The 24,670-nt window shown below is 41.9% G+C and overlaps 1 protein-coding gene across 1 annotated transcript in view; it reads left to right on the top strand.

Annotated features, from left to right (window-relative positions):
* CDC25C (cell division cycle 25C) overlaps positions 1-24,670 on the top strand; it is a 1,649,736-nt gene that overhangs the window by 1,126,035 nt on the left and 499,031 nt on the right. Inside the window, exon 13 of the mRNA XM_044069511.1 lies at positions 19,270-19,332. Within this exon, the coding sequence (XP_043925446.1) occupies positions 19,270-19,332 (63 nt within the window). The remainder of the gene's footprint in view (positions 1-19,269; positions 19,333-24,670) is intronic.

The raw sequence follows: 24,670 nt of genomic DNA, 5'->3' as shown, positions 1-24,670 counted from the left end.
AGTTTGCACTGAACTTGTCAGCCAGGATGTTGGCAGTGTCTGTTAGTTCAGTGTATTTTTGGCCATTATGCACTAGCTCGAAGCATGTCTGAGAGTTTGCCCCTAGACTCTTGACATAGTTAAAGAAGGCCTTGTGGTTACCTTTAGTTATTGGCTATTTTTCTTTCGAAGTTGGCCTTGGATGATTTAGTAAGGGAGTGCAGTTTTTTACTGATGTTAATCAGAGATGCCTTCTTATTTTGGGATTTTGTTCCATCTTGCAGGAGTTTCCACCTTCTGTTGTAAAGTTTATTTATGGCCGGGTTCCACCAGACTGGCTTCCTCTTTTTTGAGGAGCTGTTCTTGGTTTTACTTGAGATGGCTCGGTCCATGCATTCTTGAAGGTGTTCATAGAATGCACTTGTAAAGGATTCTGCCGATGGGCCATCATTTTCCATTTGATTGGGAGCTTTGAAACTTCCCACCTCAGTCTTGAGGAGTGTGAAGTTGGCTTTAGAGAAGTTTACCTTGATTTCCTTGACTGGGGGGGGCGTCAGGATGTGGATGTCCAGTGTGATTAGTTTGTGATCTGATCTTACCAATGACGAGTTTACCTCGGGTGTGGAACATAGGTTCCCCATGTTGGTGATGACCAGGTCCAGTATGTTGTTACCTCTTGTGGGAGTGGTGACCAGTTGTTCAAGGGCGTTTGAGTTTATAAACTCAAGGAAGCATTGGGCTGGGGCATTTGAGCTTGAGTAGTTTTCCCAGTTAATGTTTGGATAGTTGAAGTCACCCAGTAGCATGGTGTTGGGTAGAATCTTTATACTTTCTAATGTTCTCAGGAATGCTGCATGAGGGTCCTGAGACAAGGTGGGAGATCTGTAGCAAGCTATAAATTGAAAAGTCAGTTTACCCACTGTTAATTGCACTTGGATGGTTTCAGATTCCGTGTGCTGTGCTACTGACCTGGAGGTGTGGGTGGTGTTGATGAATATGGACACCCCCCCCCTTTTGTGTTCCGGTCCTGGTTTTGGGACCTAAAGGTATGATAGGAGTTATAGCCTGGTAGTGCTGGGGTGCTCTCTGGAGCCTTGAACCAGGTTTCTGTCACTGCACATACGTCGATTTCTTCCATACTAAGGAGAGCCTTGAGTGCATGTATTTTGTGGTTTAGACTTCTGGCATTGAGCAGCATTACTCTGTTTTTGGTTATTGTTGTTTATGGAGACAGGTTTGTCTTTTGAGCGTTGCCTAAAAAAGGCAGTATTGAGGCGGCAAGAGTCTTGGCCAGTGTTTGAAAGCCCAGGGGCGACAGGTGCAAGCCGTCTCTGGCGAAGCAACGTGGCTTGTCAAGCATGTCGTCCCAGGCTGACAAGTACTGGATCCCCTTTGAATGACACCAGTAGTTTAACCAATTGTTGAAACTGATCATTTTTTCTTTGTATGCTGGCATCATTTTGGGTGAGGGCAGGATGGCTACATGGTCAGAGAGCTCCTCCATGTCTCTTTTCATGTAGTCCAGGGAGGTACGTTTCAGGTCATTTACACCAACATGTACAATGACAGAGTCATATTTGTACTTGTTGTGGAGTGACCTGAGTGCATGTGTTATGTGGCGGATTCTGGCACCCGACAGGCAGCTTACGGTAACCTTCTCCTTGTTCAGTCTAGTGAGTGGGACGTCTGTGTGCCTGATGATAGAATCACCGATTACTAGTGTGTTAGGTGTGTTATTTAGCCTTAGGGGCTGTTTTTGCTTGGCACACTGACGTGACGTATGTGTTACCTGTACAACAGAAATGCAGAGCTTAAATTACAGAGGAGGCTAGCGCACTTGAGTGTGTAGCCTGCGACTGTGTTACAGGTAACTTAAATGCAAAAACGACAAACAGCAACTTTTTTTTTCAAGTGCAACAAAGAAATAAGTACAGTAAGCAATGCAGATATCACTAGGGATCCACAGAAGCGCTGAAAAGCCACGTTTTAGGCGGAATTAGCGTTTCAGGGAAATAACAAGCAAAAACAATACTTAATCAAGTCCAAAGTCTCCCTTTTGTCTCGGCCGCTTGTAGAACCCTGCAGGGCACCATGAGGAGCCTGCTGAGCTGTATACAAGCGCAAAACCGTGCTAAGCGGTTTTTATACCAGGGAGATCAAAAAGGATAGAAATTAGCCAAAAATGGCCAATGAGAGCTACAAGTTGCTGGGCTGGGACCATTCCTACAGGGACAGATAGGCTGCTCAGAGTTCCCTCTCTCACAGTGAACAAGGAAGCCACCTAACTATCCAAGTATGATATGGGCAGCACAGGAACCTTTACCTCAGTCCTGGATTCAGCAAAGCCTGAAAACTGGACTAGACTAGTTCAGAAAGGCGGGAAAACAAGGAATTTTTTTTTTTTTTTTTTCTAGAAACAGAAATGCAGAACTTAAATTATTTTAAATACACAGAGGAGGCTAGCGCATTTGAGTGTGTAGCCTGCGACTGTGTTACAGGTATGCAAAAACGGCAAACAGTAACTTTTTTTCAAGTGAAACAAGGAAATAAGTGCAGTAAGCAATGCAGATATCACTAGGGATCCACAGAAGCACTGAAAAGCCGCGTTTTAGGTGGAATTAGCATTTCAGGGAAATAAGCAAACTAACAACAAGCATACAAACAAAGCTAGATTCAGCAGGCCTGGATCTAGTCTATGCTACAGCAAACAAGGTGTACCAATTTCAGTAAGAAACAGTTCAAATATGCAGGCACTATAAGCCTTTAACCAGAAATTCCCAGCTCAGAAGGGCAGAGTCCAGCCTCTCCTCCCACAAGAGTGCAGACCACGAACCTTCTTAATGTAAAATAATTGGCCTGAAGCCCAAGTGCTTAAACAAGAACGAATACACTTTTAGAATAAGACACTGAACCCTCAATCAGCAGTTCCCAACTTAGAAGGATGTAAGCTACCTGTCCTGCCACCACAGTGCAGGCCACAGACCTTCCTAATGTAAAACTGGTCTGAAGCCTTAAGTGCTTAATCCAAAAGACTTAGAATGATAGCTACACTTTAATCAAGTTACTACCAAGCAGTAATAAATACAATTGAATACTTTAAAGAATGCCTGGATTAGTGCTCAAGTTATACAAACAAAGCTAGATTCAGCAGACTTGGATCTAGTCTATGCTACAGCAAACAAGGTGTACCAATTCCAGTAAGAAGCAGTTCAGATATGCAGGCACTATAAGCCTTTAACCAGAAATTCCCAGCTCAGAAGGGCAGAGTCCAGCCTCTCCTCCCACAAGAGTGCAGACCACAAACCCTCTTAATGTAAAATAACTGGCCTGAAGCCCAAGTGCTTAAACCAGAACTAATACACTTTTAGAATAACAGACACTGAGCCCCCTCAATCAGCAGTTCCCAACTTAGAAGGATGTAAGCTACCTGTTTTGCCACTACAGTGCAGACCACAAACTTTCTTAGTGTAAAACAACTGGTCTGAAGCCCAAGTGCCTAAACTAAAAGCCTTAGAATGAGTTACACCAAGCAGTAATAAATACAAGTGAGTACTTTTAAGATGGCACAAGAGCAAAATAAATTGGGAAGAAACACAAATACAGTAAAAGCAGATAAAAGAAGAACAATTTATTTATTTATTTTTTGAGTGAGCAAATAAGATGGATCAAACGCCATACCTTCTGTCTAACTCGACAGATATGATACACTCAGATTTGGCAAACCTAAGGCTGACTGGCTGGCTTCTCCAATTCCATTGATAGCCAGACAACCAATGCTCTCTTTTCCTGTCCATCATATTTTGATGTCTTCCCATAAACCTTCCACCAGGAAACTATGCTCCAGCAAATGGAAAAGATTTTTTTTTTGGTATCAAGCTCCCATACATAATGTATTGGATTTTTTTTATCGTATCTCTCTGAAGGAGTAAGTTATTCTGCATTTAGTCTATTTAGCAGCAATATCAAATTTTAATGTTGGGATAAATGGATCATTTGTAGCATCTCATAAGTTGAGCAAAATATTTTGAGGCATACTACTCTTAATGCCTCCTTTAAAAATCCTACTCCTCCTTGGGACATAAATTTAATGTTTCATTACCTTTTTCAACCCCTATTTGAGCCCGCAGCTACCTGTGACCTTAAATTTCTTTCATGGAATACAATTTTCAATACAATTTTCTTAGTAGCTATTACTTTGGCCAGAAGAATTTCTGAGGTACAAGCATTATCTTCAGAACCCCCATACTTGATTTTTCATAAGGACATTGTAACTTTATGTACCAATCCGTCCTTTCTTTCAAAGTTGGTGTTAAAATCCAGCATTAATCTATTAATTTGCCTGTGTTTTTCCCCAAATTTTCCAACAAAGGTGAATATGCACTACTTACTGGATGTCCACAGGCAGTTGCATTTTCATTTGAATAAGACTAAAGACATGAGGAAATAGAGTCAACTGTTTGTTTCATTTACAGAACCCACATTTGGTAAACCAGTTACCAAAGCTACACCAGATGGATAACAAATTACATTTCCTTTGTGTATAACAAATTGGACATCACTCTGACAAAAACAATTTATGCTCATTCTACTAGATCCATGGCAAATTCCTCAATGTTTCAATTCAGAATGTCTATGGATGGTTTATGCAGTGGCTACATGGGCTACTCCCCATACCTTTATTACTCATTACAAATTAGATGTTCTTCATTCCACATTGCTGCAGTCCTAACTATTGGGTAGTCCGCTGTCCAGTCGGCCCGAATACCAAAGTATATGGCTGACGTCGGTCAGGGCGCATTAGACTGACGTCAGTACGTCAGGGTACTAATGCGCATGACCGACGTCATATCCCCAGTCTTTTTTGCCGCATGGTCCGATGCAGAAGCAATTTTGCGAGTGCAGGTTGGCGTTCTGAAAGTTTCTGAAGTCAGAGTTTCAGACCGAATCAAAGTTGGCTAAGTACCCCGTTGGGGAATATTTTGATTTTTTCTTGCCTCAGTATTTAACCGGATGTCAGAAAAAGTGAATAACTGTATTTCTTGTGGGAAACAGATACCTCATAGGGATTACCATACTTTGTGTATACCTTGTTTAGGGCCTGAGCACGGCGTTGTTGGATGCCGCTCTTGTGCTAGATTTAACAAACGCACTATTAAGAGAAGGTTAGACTGTGCCAGGTTAGTGTTTGGGAAGCGTTGTAATTATAAAATGCCGTCGGATGCTCCGACGCCGGCTTCGGCTAAAAAACGCAAAGATAAAGCAGCAAAGCCTAGGGTGGAGGAACCGACAGTCCCAGACGTCGGTTCTTTGGAAGGCTCAGTGGAGCCGGAGGTTTTGCCAGGTGTCTCTTTGGAGTCTCAGGAAGAGACTTTACTGTTGCAGGATGTATCCTCTCAGGAAGTAGGCCAGGCTGAGGGGGCTTCTCAGGTGGCTGTTCTTCCCTCTCTTCCTAAGGTGGTTAGAGCCTCTCCTTCAGTTTCCAAGGCTTCTTTGAGGGGCAGGCCATGTTTAGCCTCTGTGGGGGTTTCTCCTAGTACTTCAGGATCTTTGCCTAAGAAACATATGCTTAAAATGGCAGAGGATTTGATTACTATGATTAGGGGTTCTATGCCCCCTCCTGATAAGAGGCCTAGGGTGGAACCTGAGTTTCAGAGTTTTGAGCAATGCTCGGAGGCTTCGGAGTCTTCGGCTGAAGACTTGCAGGAGTACCCTCCTTATTCTGATTCTGATGTGGATGATTCTACTCCTTCTGCTTCTCCTCCTGAGGATTTTTCATTTTCAGAGACTCTGCATTCCATGAGGGAGCATTTTAAATGGGAAGGTCAAGATTTCTCTGATTCCAGGAAAAGGCTTAGGAATTCTTGTTTTACCCCAGCATAGGCCTTTAGCTATACCTCCTGTTTTGAATGTGGTGGAAGATGTGTTTGCAGAGGCTTCCCTGAATCCTGATTCTTTGCCTCCTGCCCCAGTTAAACCGGATAGGTATTATAGGGTGCCTGAAGCTCATAAGTATCTTTTTAAGAGTCCTAGGGCAGACCCAGAAACTGTCTCTCAGGGGCCTAAAGGTGTGAAGGCCTCAGTTGTTAAGAATCCTGTCCCTCCTGATAGAGGCAAGGGCTTTGGATAGATGGGGAAAGAAAGTGTATACTTCTTCCACTTTGGCCATGAGGGCGTTGAATTGTCAGTTTCACATGTTAAAATATCAGAATTATCTTCTTTCACAGTTGAAATCTAAGGTGGATGCTCTGGCTGAAGGTATTGAGTGTAAAGAGTTGCAGGATTTAGTTCATGTGTCTGAACAGGTAGGTAAGCATTCTTTGCAGTGTGGTTTTGATGCTGTACAGGCCTCCCCCAGGGTGGCTGCCACTGGTTCTGTTCTTCGTAGGCACGCCTGGCTGAGAGATCAGAATTTAGCTGAGCATGTTAAGACAAGGATTTTGGATGCTCCTTTACAGTCTGATGTGTTGTTTGGTTCGCCTGTGGAAGCAGTTTTGAAGAAAATGGAGGACAAGGCTAAGTCTATGCAAACTGTTAAAGATTTTTTACAGGTGCAGCCTCCGAAGTTTAGTAGAAATTGGCCTACTAAGGGATGGACTTATCCTGCTTATGATTCCCAGTCTAGGGGTGGTAGGGGCAGAGCTCAGGGTTCTTTTAGGCCTAGGACAGGGAGTTCCCCTGCTCAGACTTCTGGTGAGGGCAGGGGTCAGTCCTTTCGTAAGCAGACCCAATGACCTACCTTTTCAGCTGCCAGTACTTTCTCGCCTGGCAGCTCCTTTGGGAGGAAGGCTGTCTCTTTTCAAAGAAAATTGGGATTTAATTACCCAAGACAGATGGGTTCTGGATATTATTCACCACGGTTACAGGTTTTATTTCCATACCTTGCCTCCTTTCAAAGGCATGCCAGACATTCCTCCTCTTCAAAGGACAGAGGCTCACAAGCAAATTTCTCTGTTGCTCCAAATAGGGGCCATTCAGTCAGTTCCTGTGCCGGAAAGAGGCCTAGGATTTTATTCTCGCCTGTTCCTAGTACCAAAGAAGGGGAACACGTGGAGACCAATTCTGGATTTATCTATCCTCAACACTTATCTGGACATTCCCAAGTTCAAAATGTTGACGTTACAACAGCTTTTACCTCTGCTGGGCAAGGATCACTGGATGGTAACTTTAGATCTCAAGGAAGCTTACCTTCATGTGCCAATCAGACTAAGTTGCAGGAAGTATCTGCGTTTTCGAGCTGGAAATTCTCATTATCAGTTCTCTGCATTGCCCTTTGGCTTATCTACTGCCCAGAGTATTCACAAAGGTTCTGGCTCCAGTGATAGCTTACTTCAGGCTAAAAGGAATCCAAATCTATCCTTACTTGGGCGACTGCCTGATTCTGGCTCAAGAAAAGAAGATCTTCTACAGCATCTGGAATTTGTCATAGCAGTGCTAAGATGCCTAGGGTATTCTGTGAACGAAATAAAGTCCAGTCTAGTACCCACTCAAGACATGTGCTTTCTGGGTGTGAGACTGAATACAGCAGCCCAGATGGCCTTTTTAACCCCGGACAAACAAAAGAATCTTTCCAGTTACTTCCATCATCTATCTCTTCAGTCCGGGCTGACTGCAAGGACAGTCCTTCAAGCCTTAGGGTTCATGGCATCTTGTATTCTGGTGCTTCCCAATGCCAAACTGCATATGAGGAAGCTACAATGGTATCTCAAAAATCTGTGGACACAGCACTGCCAGGATTTGGACACTGTCATTCAAATAATACCTTGCATTCAAAAGGAATTTTTGTGGTGGGCTCAGGAATGTCACCTAAACAAGGGACTCTCTGTGACCCGGCCAGAGGCAAGTCAGATTCTAACGACAGATGCCTCAGATGTTGCTTGGGGAGCTCATCTAAATGGAAAGTGGATACAAGACAAGTGGCCTGCCTGACTACAGTATCTACATATCAACATGAAAGAGATGTTAGCAGTTCAGTTTGCATTAATGGCTTTCAAGGAGTTACTTCTTCCAGGGCAGGTGTTGATTCTAACAGACAACACAACTGTCATGTGGTACATCAACAAACAAGGGGGAACACATTCTTACCCATTGTGCAGACAAGCAATGATTTTATGGGAGACTGCGCTCAGTCTGCAACTAACTCTTCAGGCAAGGTTTCTGCCGGGGGCACAGAACTCCTTAGCAGATGTATTAAGCAGACAAATCATGGATCCCCACGAGTGGAAACTGGATCTTCATGTATTTCAAAAATTGACAGTGTCATGGGGAACTCCAGACATAGATCTGTTCGCTTCTCCACTAAACCACCAGCTGCCAAAGTTTTGCACGAAAGGATTTCATCACACAGCTTGGAAAGTGGATGCTCTTTCTTTCAGTTGGAAAAATCTTCATGTGTATGCCTTTCCACCTCTGCCTCTTCTTCCAAAGGTGCTTCTAAAGGTCAGACAAGACAAGCCAAGGATGATTTTAATAGCTCCAGATTGGCCTCGGCAGCACTGGTACCCATTACTAAGGAGTCTGGTAAGGAAGCCTCCATGGCCTTTACCCTTGATTCCACACCTGTTGTCTCAGAGGGACGGTCATTTGCTCAATGTCAAGCTTCACTCTCTACATCTAACAGCCTGGCATATTCTGTTTTGAAAGACAGCAGGTCTCAGCTTCCTCAACAAGTTTTAAATGTGATTATGGAAGCCAGAAGACCTAGTACAAGGAAAGTGTACACAGAAAAATGGAAGAGATTTTTGTTTTGGAGTGCAGCAAACAATTTGGAGATTACTGAGCCTAATTTGAGTGTGGCTCTTCAATATCTTACTGAGTTACTGGACAAAGGTTTGTCTTTCTCTTCCATTAAGATTCATGCTGCAGCTATTTCAGCTCACTATGATTGTGACCCACCATTGTTTTCATCCTTTGTTCAAGCAATTTCTTAGAGGGGCAAAGAATATAAGACCCCCACGTAGAGCTCCTACTCCTGCTTGGGATCTCAATTTTGTGTTGGAGAAACTTACTCTACAACCTTTTGAGCCTCAAGGCTACTGCTGAATTGAAATACTTGTCATGGAAGACTGCTTTTTGTTGGCCATTACTTCTGCAAGAAGGGTTTCTGAGTTGCAGGCCCTTATGGCAGTGGAGCCTTTTTTGATTTTTCATAAGGATAGGGTATCTTTACGTACTAATCCTTCCTTTATGCCTAAGGTGGTTTCTAGTGTGGCTTTAAACCAAACTATTCATTTGCCTACCTTTTATGCAGATCCCCAAAATAAAGGGGAAAAGATTTTGCACACTTTAGATGTACACAGGTTATTGCGTTATTATTTGAGCAGGACTAAGGATTTTAGGCAGTCTCAGCAGTTGTTTGTTTCTTTTGCTTTGACTTCAAAGGGCAAGCCTGTGTCAAAACAAACTATTTCTAGGTGGATTGGGTGTTGCATTACATTTTGTTATTCCCATCATGGCAAGGAGATTCCAGCTGGGATTAGGCCTCATTCCACTAGGGCTACTGCCACTTCCACAGCATTTCTAAGGGGGTGGCAACTAAGGATATTTTGGAGGCAGCTACTTGGAGTTCAGTGCATACTTTCTCTAAGCATTATCACCTTCCTCTCTACTCTAAGTCTAGGGCTGGTTTTGCCACAGCTATTTTGCAAGGCATGTTGTCAGTTCCTGCTTCCTTATGATTTGCCAGCCTCCCTTACCTCTGCTTTGGGATTCTACCCAATAGTTAGGACTGCAGCAATGTGGAATGAAGAACATAGTACAGTTTTGTACCTACCATAAATGTAGATGTTCGAGGATCCACATTGCTGCAGTCCAATTTACCCTCCCTCCTTCCCCTCTGTGTTTAGGGTTGGTTGTGTAGGTGAGGTTATATTCTGCTACTTGTGTATATATTGTATATCTATATTTTCTGGTGCAGGTATTTTGGGAGTTTTTGTTTTTGGCCTTATCTTTTCAGGGTCTTCTGACATCTGGGGCAAGAAAAGACTGAGGATATGACGTCGGTCATGCGCATTAGTACCCTGACGTACTGACGTCAGTCTAATGCGCCCTGACCGACGTCAGCCATATACTTTGGTATTCGGGCCGACTGGACAGCGGACTACCCAATAGTTAGGACTGCAGCAATGTGGATCCTCGAACATCTACATTTATGGTAGGTACAAAACTGTACTATCTCGTCTCCAGAGGAAGGGAATCTTCTGATTTTTATGGTGCTCGGGAATATCCTTCCTTGAGTCTGCCCTGGAAATTAGGAAGCTGGGGACTGTTCCATAAGTGAAGATAGAATGAAAATTAGCATCAGGTAAAGAAGTATGCACTCACCATAACGTTCCATCTGTTCTGTCCATTTGCATTTTTCCTAAACTCCCCTCCCACCAACCACAGTCCTTAAAACTTCTGCAAGAATGAGTATTTACACAAGTGTGTTATAACCATTTATGTATATAACGCCAGACATGGCCCTCTCAATTATTTCTGTTTTTATTTTTTACTAAGGCAGCAAACAAGATCTGAGGTAATTGGGGTTGGTGCATTGTGGGTAAGGGAAAAGCTCAAGAGTTCTAGGTTACCATGAGCTTTAGCAACAGCCAGTTCGGATCTGAGGGATTTACGACGAACTCATCAGTTGAAGAATGAAAATGGACAACACAAATGGAATGTTATGGTGAGTATGTAACTTTTCCTATGGGTAGGATCAATTATCCTACTTAATTTTTGCCCACTTTTCAAGCCAAATAAATTCCTTCAACTCTTTATTATTGTCCACAGCTCCTGTGATAGATAAAAAATATGCCTGACCTGTATGCAAAACTGAAGGGACTAAAATCATTTTCACTGTCTGGCTATCCATGTCCATAATCAAGAGCTTCCGGTTTTTCAGTTTTTTATTTCATTCTTTTAGTTTCTTTTGACATATCCTTGGCTGCCATAAGAATCCAATTTAATTAGTACAACTAAATACTGTCTTATGTCCTTATGAATATGGGCACTACTGTACCAGTTCATGTATGGGTACATAATTTACCACTATAGCCTTTGTTTTAACTTCAGTTTTATGACACAAAATGGTTTGAAACACTCAATGTTTAACACAGAAATGTCTTTTTCTGGAATTTTCACGTACAAAATATCTGCAAATAAAGGTAACTTTTCTTGATTGACATACCATTGATATCCTTGAATCTGTGAGTCCCCTATTTTCTTTGCCTGTGGCTATAAATTTTATAGTAAATAAAGGGGAAGGAAAACACTGCTACCTTGCTCTCCTAGTTCATACCCATCTTGCAGAAGAGACCCTCCCACCTTAATTCTTCCTCTTACCCTTCATAGATCCTCCTAATTAACCATTTATTTCAAGAAATGCAAAAGCTACCATTACTACTACTACATCATCTCAAAATACCAGCTAACTCTAGCAAATGCTTTCTCTGTATCAAGACCCGCCAACAATGCAATATTTTCTTGCATTTAGCTTCATTTTGTATCATTGTATTAATGTTAATGTTAAATGTTTGCTTCCCTTTCACAAAACCGCATTGATCTATATCTGCCAGTTCTGGCAACACCTTTGCTATTCTCTTAGCTACTATAGACATCAACACTTTATAATCATGGTTTAAAATTGAAATGGTTACCTATGAAGCTAGGTCTGAAAGATCTTTACATCTTTGTGTTATACAGCCACCAATGTTTTTTTCCAAGATCTTTGTATTGCAGACCTTTATGAGGGGAAAATCCCATCTTGGCCATTTACAAAGGTTGTGTCTTAGCACTATCCTACATTTCTTCCTAAATGTTTTTTGAGTTGTCCTTAAACCAATACATTTTTTTTCTCATTTTCTTTTTCTGGGTTGGAGCCAAGATATGGGGGGGGGGGGTCTATATTAAATCAGCGAACTCTGATTTATCCCCATGTAAGCGAAAGCTTGCAATCCCGAACACTTAACATTGATTTTTTCCAAGAGAAACAAATTGCTGTTCCACCCCTCCTTCTTAAATATACCAACTTCAAGATTGCACTACAGTGACAAAAACGGCAAAGTAATGGAGGTGCCAAGGGATTTCTTTCCCAGGGAAAGAAATCACTTGTATGCCGTTTTGGTATTTTGCAGATGTCCTTCAAGGATGCAACTGCAGTCCTGACATATGGGTTGTCCTGCCACAGGCTGCCCTTCGGTCGGCTGGATTCCAAAGTCTGGGTCCGGCATCTGCTGATGTCGCCCTTTCCCCGACGTCAGAGCGCCTGGGGTATAAGAGTCAGCCGACGCCATCTTCAGTCTTTCTTGCCGCGCGGCACCCAAAGCAGAAGCAGTTCGCAAGTGCCGGTCGGCCAGCTCCTGTGTTTTCAGCTACTGAAGTCTTCAAAAAATCTAAGTACCCCGTTGGGGACCTTTTCTTGCCTCAGCCGATGTCAGATAAAACTGTAAAAGTTAATTGTTTAACTTGTGGGAAACAAATACCTCATAAGGATTTCCACTCTTACTGCTTACCCTGCCTAGGCCCAGAACACAACGTCTCGGCCTGTACAGCTTGTGCTTCTTTCAATAAACGCACTCTTAGGCGTCGGTCAGAGTTTGCATAGGATTATTTTGGGGAAGATTTCTGTTATATCATGCCGTCGGAGCTTCTGACAGCACATTTACCTAAAAAACAGAAGGATAAGGACCGACACCCGCGGTCTCGGCCGACACCACGCTTAGGCCTACCGCGAGTGTCTCGGTCTCTTCTGAGCCGGTTTCACAACCGCTACAGACCGACGACACCGCCCCACCGGTTACTTCGGTACCGGAGGCCAGCTCGGTGCCGGTTTCTGTTCTCCCCTCTGAGACCGTAGCCCAGGATATTTCTGACACCATTTCAGTGGATAAGACTACTCCAGCACGTGGGGCTGCCAGGCCTCCAGTGTCTATGTCCATTAAGGCCTACACACGTGCTAAGGCTGCCAAACAGGCTAAGTCTCTCCCTCCAAGATCTGTTTCTCTGGGATCCACTTCTGGTTCTCAAATTTTAAGTTTAGCTGAGGACCTTATTTCTTTAATTAGCGGTTCTCAGCCACATCCAGATAGAGGCTCTCAGCCACCTTTTGTCAAGAGGCCTAGGGTTGAGCAGGTAGATCCCCAGTCCTCTGATGAGGCCTCAGGTGATTCTGCACATTCAGACTACCAGGAGGAGGCCTTCCCGGCCTACGAGGATTCTGATGCGGAGGAATCCATTCCCTCTGCTTCTCCTCCTGAGGAGTTTTCCTTTGGGGAAACTCTTCATTCCATGAGGGAACACTTCAAATGGCAAGGCCAAGAATACTCAGATTCTAGGAAAAGGTTAAGGGAATTTTTAAAGCTACCTCAGCATAGACCCTTAGCTATTCCTCCAGTTTTAAATGTTTTAGATGATGTGTACTTAGAATCTAGTGTTTCCCCTGACTCCCTCCCCCCTGCTCCTGTCAAGCCAGACAGGCACTACAGGGTCCCCAACACACATCAATTTCTGTACAAGGGCCATACTGCTGACCCTGAAACTATTTCTCAGGGGCCTAAAGGGGTTTCCTCTACTAATGCTAAGAATCCACTTCCTTTGGAAAGAGATTCTAGGGCTTTAGAAAGGTGGGGCAAGAAAGTATATACATCTTCCACCCTTTCTATGCGAGCATTAAATTGTCAATTTCATATGATTCAGTATCAGGAATACATGTTGGATGACTTGCAAAAGAAACTGGCTTCCCCTGAACCATTAGATAGAAAGGGGTTACATGAATTGGTTCATAATACTCAGCAGGTTAGCAACCATTTCCTTCAGTGTGGATATGATGCATTGGAAGCTTCATGTAGAGCAGCAATGACAGGTGCGTCATACGCAGACATGCTTGGTTAAAGGAACAAACATTGCCAGACCATGTGAAAATTAAGCTTTTGGACGCACCACTAGAGAAACATAAGCTATTTGGTGCTACTGCACAAGAGGTTTTAAAGAAAATAGAGGAAAAGGCAAAATCAGTGCAAACAGTCAAAGATTTCCTCCAGGTACAGCCTCCAAGATTCAGCAGGAATTGGCCTTCTAAGCATTGGTCCTTTCCAGACACAGACAAATTTCAAAGAGGCAAAAACAGACGTGGCAGAGGGCAAACTCGAGGCTCCTACAGAGGACGCCAATGGCAGCCTCCGAACCAGAGAGGTGGGGCAGGACCTTCCACTGCTCCGCAGGGACAATCTCAATGACTTGACTTTGACTCCGCCATCCAGGGCTCAATTAGAAGCACCTTTGGGCGGAAAATTAACTTTATTCTCACAAAATTGGCACAATATTACAAAGGACAAATGGATACTGGACATAATAGACAAAGGATACAGATTACATTTTCATACACTACCAACAAGACATGGCAGGCCAGACCTGCCACCAAATCAAAGGGCAGAGGCACTCAAACAAATAACAAACCTACTTCAAATAAGAGCACTAGAGAAGGTGCCTTCTGCAGAACAAGGCCAAGGATTTTATTCAAGACTGTTCCTTGTTCCAAGAAAAGAAAACCAATGGAGACCCATTCTGGACTTGTCCGCACTGATTACTTACCTTATTGTGCCAAAATTCAAAATGCTGACTTTACAGCAACTCCTTTCCATGCTGGGCAAGGGGTCTTGGCTGGTAACTCTGGACCTCAAGGAGGCATACCTGCATGTCCCAATCAGACAAAGTTGCAGAAGATACCTCAGATTTCTTGCAGGCTCAGAGCATTATCAATTCTCAGCATTGCCCTTTGGCTTATCTACTGCGCCCAGAGTGTTCACGAAATGCCTGGCATCAGTAATTGCACATTGCAGACTCCAGGGGATACAAATATACCCTTACCTGGACGACTGCCTTATACAAGCGGACAGCCAACAAGCGTTGTTAAAAAACTTGGACTATGTCATTCACCTACTGCAGGCCTTGGGATACACAGTCAATATTCAGAAATCAAGTCTCGTACCATCCCAACAAATAACTTTCCTGGGTGCCACACTGGACACAAACACCCAGATGGCGTTTCTGACAAAAGAAAAACAAAAACAATTACCAGAATACTTAAGAAAATTAGCAACACACACCCAGATGACTGCAAGGAAAATCCTGCAGGCCCTGGGTTTCATGGCATCTTGCATTCTTTTGATTCCACGTGCAAGGCTGCATATGAGGAAACTACAATGGTATCTAAAAAGTCTATGGTCTCAACACAGCCACAGCCTGGAAGCATTGATCCCACTCATTCCATGCCTTCAAAAGGAATTTCTGTGGTGGTCTCAAGCAAGCCAGATAAGCAAAGGTCTGCCTTTCAGCAAGCCTCATACAAGTCAAACCATAACAACAGACGCCTCAGACCATGGATGGGGGGCGCACATGGAGGGCAGATGCATTCAAGGACAATGGACACAAAAAGAAAAGCACCTGCGCATCAACCAAAAAGAAATGCTGGCAGTGATACATGCAATCAAGGCCTTCAAAAAGTTCATGCATCAGGTCCATCTACTAATAGACAGACAATACCACAGTTATGTGGTACATAAACAAGCAAGGAGGTACCCATTCCTACCCTCTTTGCAGACTGGCAATGAATCTCTGGGATATTTCCCTACAATTGAAAATAGAGCTACAATCCCAGTTTGTACCAGGGAAGGACAATGTTCTGGCGGACAGCCTAAGCAGAAACATCATGGATCCACACGAATGGATGTTGCATCCAGACATTTTCTTACAAATAACTCAAGCATGGGGAAGGCCGGACATGGATCTTTTTGCCTCCCACCTCAATCACCATCTGAAAAAGTTTTGCACAAGGACATAACATCCTCAAGCATGGAAGGTGGACGCTCTCTCCTTCAGTTGGAACTCTCTAACACTATATGCCTTCCCACCTCTTCCTTTGATGACTAAGGTGTTACTAAAGATCAAGACAGAGCAACCGAAAGTCATACTGATAGTTCCAGACTGGCCAAGACAACACTGGTACCCACTGCTACGGAGCTTGACACACACCAATCTGTGGCTCCTTCCTCAAAGGTCACTTCTTCTGACACAGCACAATTACAGGACACTACACCCCAGCTTGAAAACATTGAAGCTGACAGCTTGGAAGATTCCATGACTATTCCTCAGGATGCACTTTCCAAAAGGGTAAAAGATATCATCCTGGAGGCGCGCAGACCTTCCACTAGAAAAACATACTTAGCAAAATGGAAGAGATTTCTTATCTGGAACAGCAAAAAGGGTCAAGACCCATCAGTGATGAGCATTCCACAGATCCTAGAATATTTGGCTGAAATGCTCCACAATGGCCTTTCATATTCTTCCATAAAAATACATGCTTCAGCAATATCTGCCAAATATAACACTGATCCGCCTGTATTTTCTCACCCATTGCTAAGACAGTTTCTAAGAGGTATAAAGAACATCAACCCTCCAAGGAAACCACCAGTGCCTGCATGGGACCTCAACTTTATGCTGGAAAAATTATCTCTTCCTCCCTTTGAACCAGCAGCATCTTCAGAGTTGAAATTTCTGTCTTGGAAGACAGCTTTCCTTCTGGCAGTAACCTCAGCAAGAAGAGTCTCTGAGCTACAGGCCCTTATGGCAATACAACCATTTCTCATTTTTCATCAGGACAGAGTTTTTTTGAGAACCAATCTGTTATTCACGCCAAAGGTGGTATCCAGGGTGTCCCTGAATCAAGCTATTCACCTGCCTATCTTCTTTCCCAATCCTCAAAATAAAGGAGAGAGACTTCTGCACACCTTGGACATACACAGGCAGTTGCGCTACTACTTGGACAGAACAAAGTCTTTCAGAAAATCTGACCAGCTTTTTGTAGCTTGCGCTGCTGGATTGCAGGGAAAAGCAATTTCCAAACAGACAATTTCTAAATGGATTGGAAATTGCATTCGATTCTGCTACTCTTTTCATGGAAAAACTGTGCCAGCTGACATCAGGCCACATTCCACCAGAGCTACAGCCACCTCCACAGCCTTTTTAAGAGGAGTGGCAACAAAGGACATTTTAGAAGCTGCTACATGGAGCTCCGTGCATACATTTTCCAAACATTACAATGTGCCTTTATATTCCAGATCCAGAGCAGGGTTTGCTTCTGCAGTCCTGCAGGGCATTTTAGCTACACCATCTTTGTCTTAGTGCCTACCACCCCCAGGTTGGCTATGGTATTCAACCCATATGTCAGGACTGCAGTTGCATCCTTGAAGTACATAGTACAGTTTTGTACCTACCATAAATGTAGATGTCCGATAGGTATGCAACTGCAGTCAGGTTTTCCCTCCCCCCTACCCCTCTGTGGTATTCTTTTGGGTTTCTACCCCTCATTTTAGCTACCTGGGGTAATCTTTTATGGTGTATTTGTTTTTATGGTGTTGTACTTGTCTGGAATTTTTTCTCTATTTTCAAAATTTAGCCTTCCTTAGAGGGCACCTGGCATCTGGGGCAAGGAACACTGAAGAAGATAGCGTCTGCTGACGCTTTTATACCCCAGGCACTCTGATGTCGGGGAAAGGGCGACATCAGCCGACGCCGGACCCAGACTTTGGAATCCGGCCGACCGAAAGGCTGCCTGAGGCAGGACAACCCATATGTCAGGACTGCAGTTGCATACCTATCGGACATCTACATTTATGGTAGGTACAAAACTGTACTTTTCATGCTTTCAAGTTCAGTCAAGACGCATTCGAAAGAATGAGTCTTCGATCATATAATAGGAACCCAATATGGCACATACTTGTGTACACTGTCAACCTGTGTATTACCCGAAGAGAGTGCATGAGTTTAGAGGAACTGAACCTTGTATTGCTCCAGATAGAGGTTGTGGATGTCACTAAGCATATCACTTAAGTGGGCTGGCATCTTTATTTTGATTTGTCAGCCACTGAACTGCCAAAATAGTGATGCTTCCAGTGAGATGAACTTCAAATTTTCAATCTTCAAAGTTGTCATTATAGACTGCGTTGCACACTTGTGTTGTCGCATCTCAGCCAAACAGTGTTGCTTGAGCCATATTTCTGTAAGATGTCCCTTCTTGGAAGTTAGGATTCAGATCTGTGCCACACATGCACTCACTGTATTAGTGTCTGTGAGGAGGCCTCTTACAGTGGATGTATATGCCCTCTAGCTGTCCTCTTTACTTGTGTACATCCTTATTGCTGCTGTTTTTTTTAATGGGTATTTACTACTTCCCTATGTCATACTTTACTTCTAGGTTGTGCTCATTCATTGGATTGGTGCCCTACTGAGGAGTAGTGGAAATATGAAATTCTCCTGTAAAGATGTGTGTAGGTAGAGATGGCCCCTGCTCCAAGCATGGACACAACAGAATTTTTGCTAGAGTAGTGAAAAATCCCATCATTTCCACTGCAGAAGCCATCCCCACAAATCTGATGCGAGTACATATTTTTTTCCCCTTTTGCTGTTTATATGGGGGGGGGGTAACATTTTGCCAAACATGCCCTTTTATTGTAGATTCCTTGCTGCATTCTGTTGCTGAACTGTGAACAAACAGATATTTTACTAATGAAGTTGTTTTTTTAGGAATGTGTTTTGTGTTGTAATGTGTGCCATGACCACCCAAGCTAACTGCCTAGCTTTATAAGGTAGTTCAAATCCACCCGAGACATAGAGCCTTGGTGTGTCTCATTGTTCTTTTAATACCTTTTCTATTTCAGGTGGTCTCTCTGATTCTCAACTCCCTTTTTGAGATTTGGGTATACTGCTTGCGCATTCTCATCTAGATACCTTCTGCAAAGGGCCACTCAAAGGAATTAATTGATTGGAGCTGTGGCACTATCAGATGACCAAGAGAGTTATCTTTCTATGTACCTTTTTTCTCTCTCTCTGCCATACTACCCCTTCTATAGTCCAATTTTTATTTATTTTTTTTAAATACATGAGTAAGTTGTTCTTGCAGACGTACCTTATTCATGTTACATTTGGGGGTCAAAATGAGTAGCAAGGTGAGTGGAGATTTTAATATCTTAGAAAAAGTGTGATAAGATGGCTCTGAGTTGACTCTTGCTTGCTATATGTTCACTAAAGAGGTCCAGTCTTCACTGTCAGTTTATTAGATGAGTACTTGTATAGCTGATTCCATTCTTTATTAAAACCTGAAAAGGAAATGAAATTCACACTTTTTCATTCCCCGGGTACACTTCCCTGGGTACAGTAGTAGCCTGTGTGGCCTATTTTGGTTAGTCTGCCTTCCATGAAAGAGGTGCCTGCAATTTGGCACAGTACTGTAATGACTACTTCTGTTGTATTTTTCTTTAGGTTTATGTACTGCCTACTGTAGCGGGAAGACACCAGGATCTCAAGTATATTTCTGCTGAGACCGTGAGTTACTTTTTCTTTATAAATTCAAGTTAAATTGTATGTAATTAATTCTTAGTAGTTTTGTACATTTTGAAGCTATTGGGCAGTCTGTGTAGTGCTTTTCATCAAACTTTAATAAAGTTTGTCTGTTTTCTCTCCAGACTGCTAACCAAGTCTACCCTCTGTTAGATATGGCTCATTTGTTCCTCTTCACTGGGATTCCACCTAGTACTGGAAAGAAATCTGTTTGGAAGGGCAGGTATTCAGGCAGGCATTAGAGTGTTTTGTGTCCCTGTTGTCCCAGCAGTGAGGACATTTGCAGATCCTAACCCAACCCCTGGGCAAGGGGACACGTAGTCTGTCACCATGGAGACTCTCAGTGCCCTCCCAGTGTGAGTGCATACTTTCACCCACCCATGTTGGAGGCTACTACCGGGCAGTTGTGTGGTGAGTTCAATGTCTCTCCCTGGCCATGCAGTTATGTCACTGTTTATCCCTCTGTGGGATTGTACACAGCCAGCTCCACCTCATTGTCTTACTAGGATGGGCCCACCCTCCCCGCTAGACACATTCAGATGTCCAAGCCACTAACTGAATCCATGTCAAAGTGTGGCTTCATTTCTTGTTCCCCAAAAATGGTCTAAGTGGTATTGATGTCTCCAAATGTTTAGAAGCTGAGAATCCTTTTTAAATGTCTGTTACTCTACAGCATTAGTAATTTTCAGGCTTTGTCTTCAGCTTCACAACTGACGTGTTAAAATATCAGCCTGCAAGTCATCCTGGTCTCCCAGACTTTAATGTTTTTTTGTTTTTTTTTTTTTGCAGTGATGATACGTTGCCATAACTTAGTGTTTATCTACACTTAACTGTGTTGCATGTCAGGTCATCCTGATATCACAGAAAGTTGCTTTCATTCAACATTTACATATCTTTCTTCATGGACCCCTGTACACTGGGCAGTGCACTTAAGTGCATAGATATTGTCTATGGCTTTTAAATTCCCAAGCTACCTTGCTCAGGACATTCCAGTATAATAACTAATGGGCATAAGTAAAACAAGATCCTTGATCCTTTCAGCAGCTTAAATTGTTACAACCTTTTTGTGCTGTTGGGAAAGCTCCAGAGTTCATAACTTACAGAGCATAAAGCCTTTTAAGTGTACCTGCTTGCAACTACACCAGTCATTACCGTGATGGTGGCTGTATTTTTGATGTAGTTTTTGGCTTTGATGAAAGAAACTTAAGGCCTACTTCACCCTCTGGCACTTATTAGAGGCCCAGAAAGGTGACTAAGCACAAAGCTTTTTATTGAGATACCAGACTAGAGCATAAACGTGAGTAACTGAAAATAAAGGTGAGCCTCAGCCTAATTTTGGTCTTGTCTCAATCTTTTGTTTCCACTGTGACCTCTGATTCTGTCACTGTTCAGAAAAATGAGATGTGTTTATTTGGAAAAGATGCTCTTGTGACACTTTCTGTTGAGAGCAAAACTTAAGAATAGGTATGCTGCTGCTTCCCTCAGTTGCTGTTGAATGTTGGTGACCCACAAGTAAACAAGCCCTTATGTCTGTAAGGTACACTTCTGAATCAAACCTTGAGCATAAGTATTAACTTTTTAATTTCCTGTGTGGATGTTTGTAACCACCCGCCTGAAAGGGCTGAGCTTGTCCTAAATGTTATCTTTCATTTATTTTCTTGGTCTTCTATCTTCGCTGCCTTTATTGTGGACACTGACAACCTTTTTAATGCATGGTGAAAGATGAGAGGTAATATGGTGATAATGATTTGCTTTTAATCAGTAGGCAATGCAACCCGTACTGCTGTTTCTGTCCCTTGTATGGGAAAGGAGTTAAGAGCTGACTTGTATGGTGGGTGAAAGGCTGGTTCCCTCTTCTTAATCCAGATATGTTACAGCATTGGAGTGTCTTTTTTAAAGGCTAAAAGTCCACTGAGTTGTATTAACTTTTCTTCTGATGGACCTCTATCCTTGTGGCGCGTACATCAGGCTCATAAAATCATTTTTGGAATGGACTGCTGCCCTTTGTTTTTCATAAATATCTCAAGTGTTAACTTTGGAATAAAGATGATTTATTTTTTCCCCATTAGTGGAATCTGTTAGTAGAGATGTTTGCTGCTTGTAAATAGCTCCCCAGCCTACCATTTGCATCTAAGTAGGCTGACCATTTTAGGCCAAACCATGAAATGAGATTGTTTCCTCTTGGCAATCATTTTAGTGCAAATGCCTTTATTATTATGTATGACTTAGGTTTCAAAGTCCCCACAACTCTTGCCCAGTATTCCCCAGTGTCTAGGGTTTCTACTTGCTTGACCCTATCTCATATGTCTTATTTGCAGGCCTCTCTTTTTGAGTGCTGTTTAAGAAAGCTATCTTCCTTGAAATATTTTGAGGAGCATGAGGTTGTTGAAAAAGATGTTAAATGTTTGTTGACTGGATGTTCAGCCAATAGTATCCGTCTCAGCAGGGCAGTATTCTTCAAGCTGCATTCATGGAATGGCCTGTACTACTTGTAACCTAGATTAGCATTTCTCAAACTCTGGTGAAGGACCAGTTGTTTTTATTTCCAGTCTGTTGGAGACTGCTACTTCTGTAAAACACAACAAACATTAATTACTAAAAAATGAAAAGCTAAACAGACAAAATAAAAGTCCAGGTTTTTTATTATTCAATTCAGTAGAAAAGTCCATTTTTTTATTATTCGATTCAATAGACAAGTCCAGGTTTTGTATTCGGTTCAGTAGAAAAGTCCAGGTGTTTTTATTATTCGATTCAATAGCCAATCTCAATATAAATCAGAACAAAATGATGAAAGATTATAACTGAGCGCATTATGCGTGAAATGTCAAGTCCGTATAGTAAACACCAATATGAACACACTTTGAATGAGCAGTGTATATAGATATCTAATTTTCATTTTTGAGATTAACTTGTTTCTTGATTATTACAGTAAACTCTCAGTTAATCAGCACCCATGGGGATTGGCAGATGCTGCATAACTGTAGTTTCTTGTTGCTTGAGAGTTACTATAAAAAGTAGGCCTGACTAATGCTACACCCTATGCTATTTGTTTGATTTGACTTGTTTTTAGGATGGAGAGAGAGGAAATTTATTCCTATCTTCCTTTTTAAAATTCTTAAAAACGTAAGGTATGTTTCTGCAAGGGGAAAACAAAGTGCAACACATGAAAATTATACTGTATTTTTTTTTTTTTTTTTTTTGCCAGTTGGTTGAGAGTGCTGGTTGCTTGAGTACCGGTTAACTGAGTTTGCTGTAATTTATAAAACCTAGGTTGGATTAATGGTAATGCTACTTAAACGGGACAATGGTATATACAAGATGTTTCTATGTTTTGTTTTAACAGCACTCCTAATAGAGAAACCAGTCTCAGATTTATGTTAGCGGGAATGAAAGAATAGATTTTTAAAGTAATTTCAGCAAGCTCAGGATATTCATTTTTAACTTTTATCCAAAATGAGGAAAGTGATGCTATATTTCCAAAATTCATCTTCAATCTTTCATTGGTAGCCAGTTTATAACTTAAATTTAACAATAACTTATAGGGTAGCTTTATGAAAGAAATGGATGCCAGATCCATGGATTTCACATTTTCTGTCAAGTTCATAAGATGTTTGGTGTTAACTAAGGGGGGTATTTCATTTTGTGTTTTTGTTTGAGGGCTTTCAATAAAATAGTTTTGTAAGATGTGTGACACAGGCTGCAATGGATATGACAAGAAACTATATAAAAGTTCAACCTGCCAAACTGTGTGTGCACATAACACAAAAGCTGAAGCTAGGCATTTAAAAAAGGTGTTGTACATAAAAGGTTGGAATAATTATTTAATACAATGGTGTTTTCTTTAATGTCTTTAAATGTCCGTGGTCTCAGATAAATACAAAAAAAAAGGAAAGAATAGTGAACTATATTAAAAATGTAGAGTGCAAATAGCCATATTATAGGAGACACACTTGGAAAGAAGTGAACATGTGAATTTGCTAAAGGTTTTCAGGATGGTTATTCAGTGGAATGTCTTGTATAAAAGAAGAGAAGAGTACTTATACTAATTGCAAGAGGAGCTCCAGTAGTGATAGAAGAGGATAAAAAAAGATATTGGCAGGTTTGTTGTGCTAAGGGGCTACTGGCAAGGGAGGAGGATTACACTGGCATGTATTTTATTACACCTAAAAGTGCTATAATGGAGCTAAAGAGATTTCTGGTAGAAATAAGTTTTCAGCAAGGAATATTACTTGTAGGTGGGCACTGGAATTTGATTTGTAGTGAAGATGTGTCTGGTGGGCCCCAGAAGGGAAAGGAGGGTAGATTTTTGAAGAAATTTATGAAAATATTTGGCATGGAAGATGTGAATTCAGCAGTAGGAGTTTGGAGTGAATTTTCATATTATTCCCCAATATTTCACAGGAACATGTGCATTTAATTGAAAGTTTTGATACGCACCCAAAAAATATTTCAGATCATGAGCCAATAACTTAAAAAAAAAAAAAATAGGGTAATGAAATAAAATGAGACACTGGCACTTTCCAACCTATCTGGTGAAAAGAGAGGAATTTAAGGAATGGGAAGTGGAAAGCATTCAGGAGCTATTCTAGAGGATAGAAATTACTTCTGAAATATGGCTAGGGAGTTGAATTAAATTAAGATATTTAAAAATAGGGTAGAAATAAAGGAAAGGCAGCTATGGTTAAGAAGTAAAAATAATTTAGAGGGACTGACAGTTAAAGTGTTGCAGAATGGGGGCATCTCACAGAACAAGAAGAGGATCAACTCCTGAATGCTAAGCAGAAAATAAGCAATTACCACTATAATATACACATGTTTAGAAAGACTGGCGTTCAGCAACTGTTTTTTGATAACAGTAGACCACAAAAACTTTTAGCACGATGACTGAGGCAAGAGAAAGTAGAAAGGGCTGTTGCCAAGCTTAGGGAGCCTATAACAAGGAAGGTAATGAGAAAGTGTAGTGGTATAAGAAATATTTCTATATTAAATTCTGTGAAAGTCTGTATAAAGCAGAGAAATATGGAAATCAAGAAAAGATAAATGGAAATGTACGTGGAATAATTAAATATGCCAAGGTTAGAGGTAGATGAGGCTCAATTACTAATGGTTAGGATAGGAGGGGATGAGATAAAAATTGTGATGTATAACCAATCTACAGGAAAGTCCTCAAGACCTACAATGACCCTTTGGTATGTACCTAACCAGGCATATCCAACAATTGTAATGTCTACAGTCTATACTAAAAGAATGTAGGCTGTAAGTAAAATGTCCTATGCAGACCACCTTCAAGGCCCTATCCCTTGTATTCTGTCACCTATAGGCT

The sequence above is a fragment of the Protopterus annectens genome, chromosome 4.part0, assembly GCF_019279795.1.
Source record: "Protopterus annectens isolate FY-2018-M chromosome 4.part0, PAN1.0, whole genome shotgun sequence".
Lineage (NCBI taxonomy): Eukaryota > Metazoa > Chordata > Ceratodontiformes > Protopteridae > Protopterus > Protopterus annectens.
The sequence above is the reverse complement of the archived record's forward strand: the minus strand, read 5'-3'. Positions and strand labels throughout refer to the sequence as shown.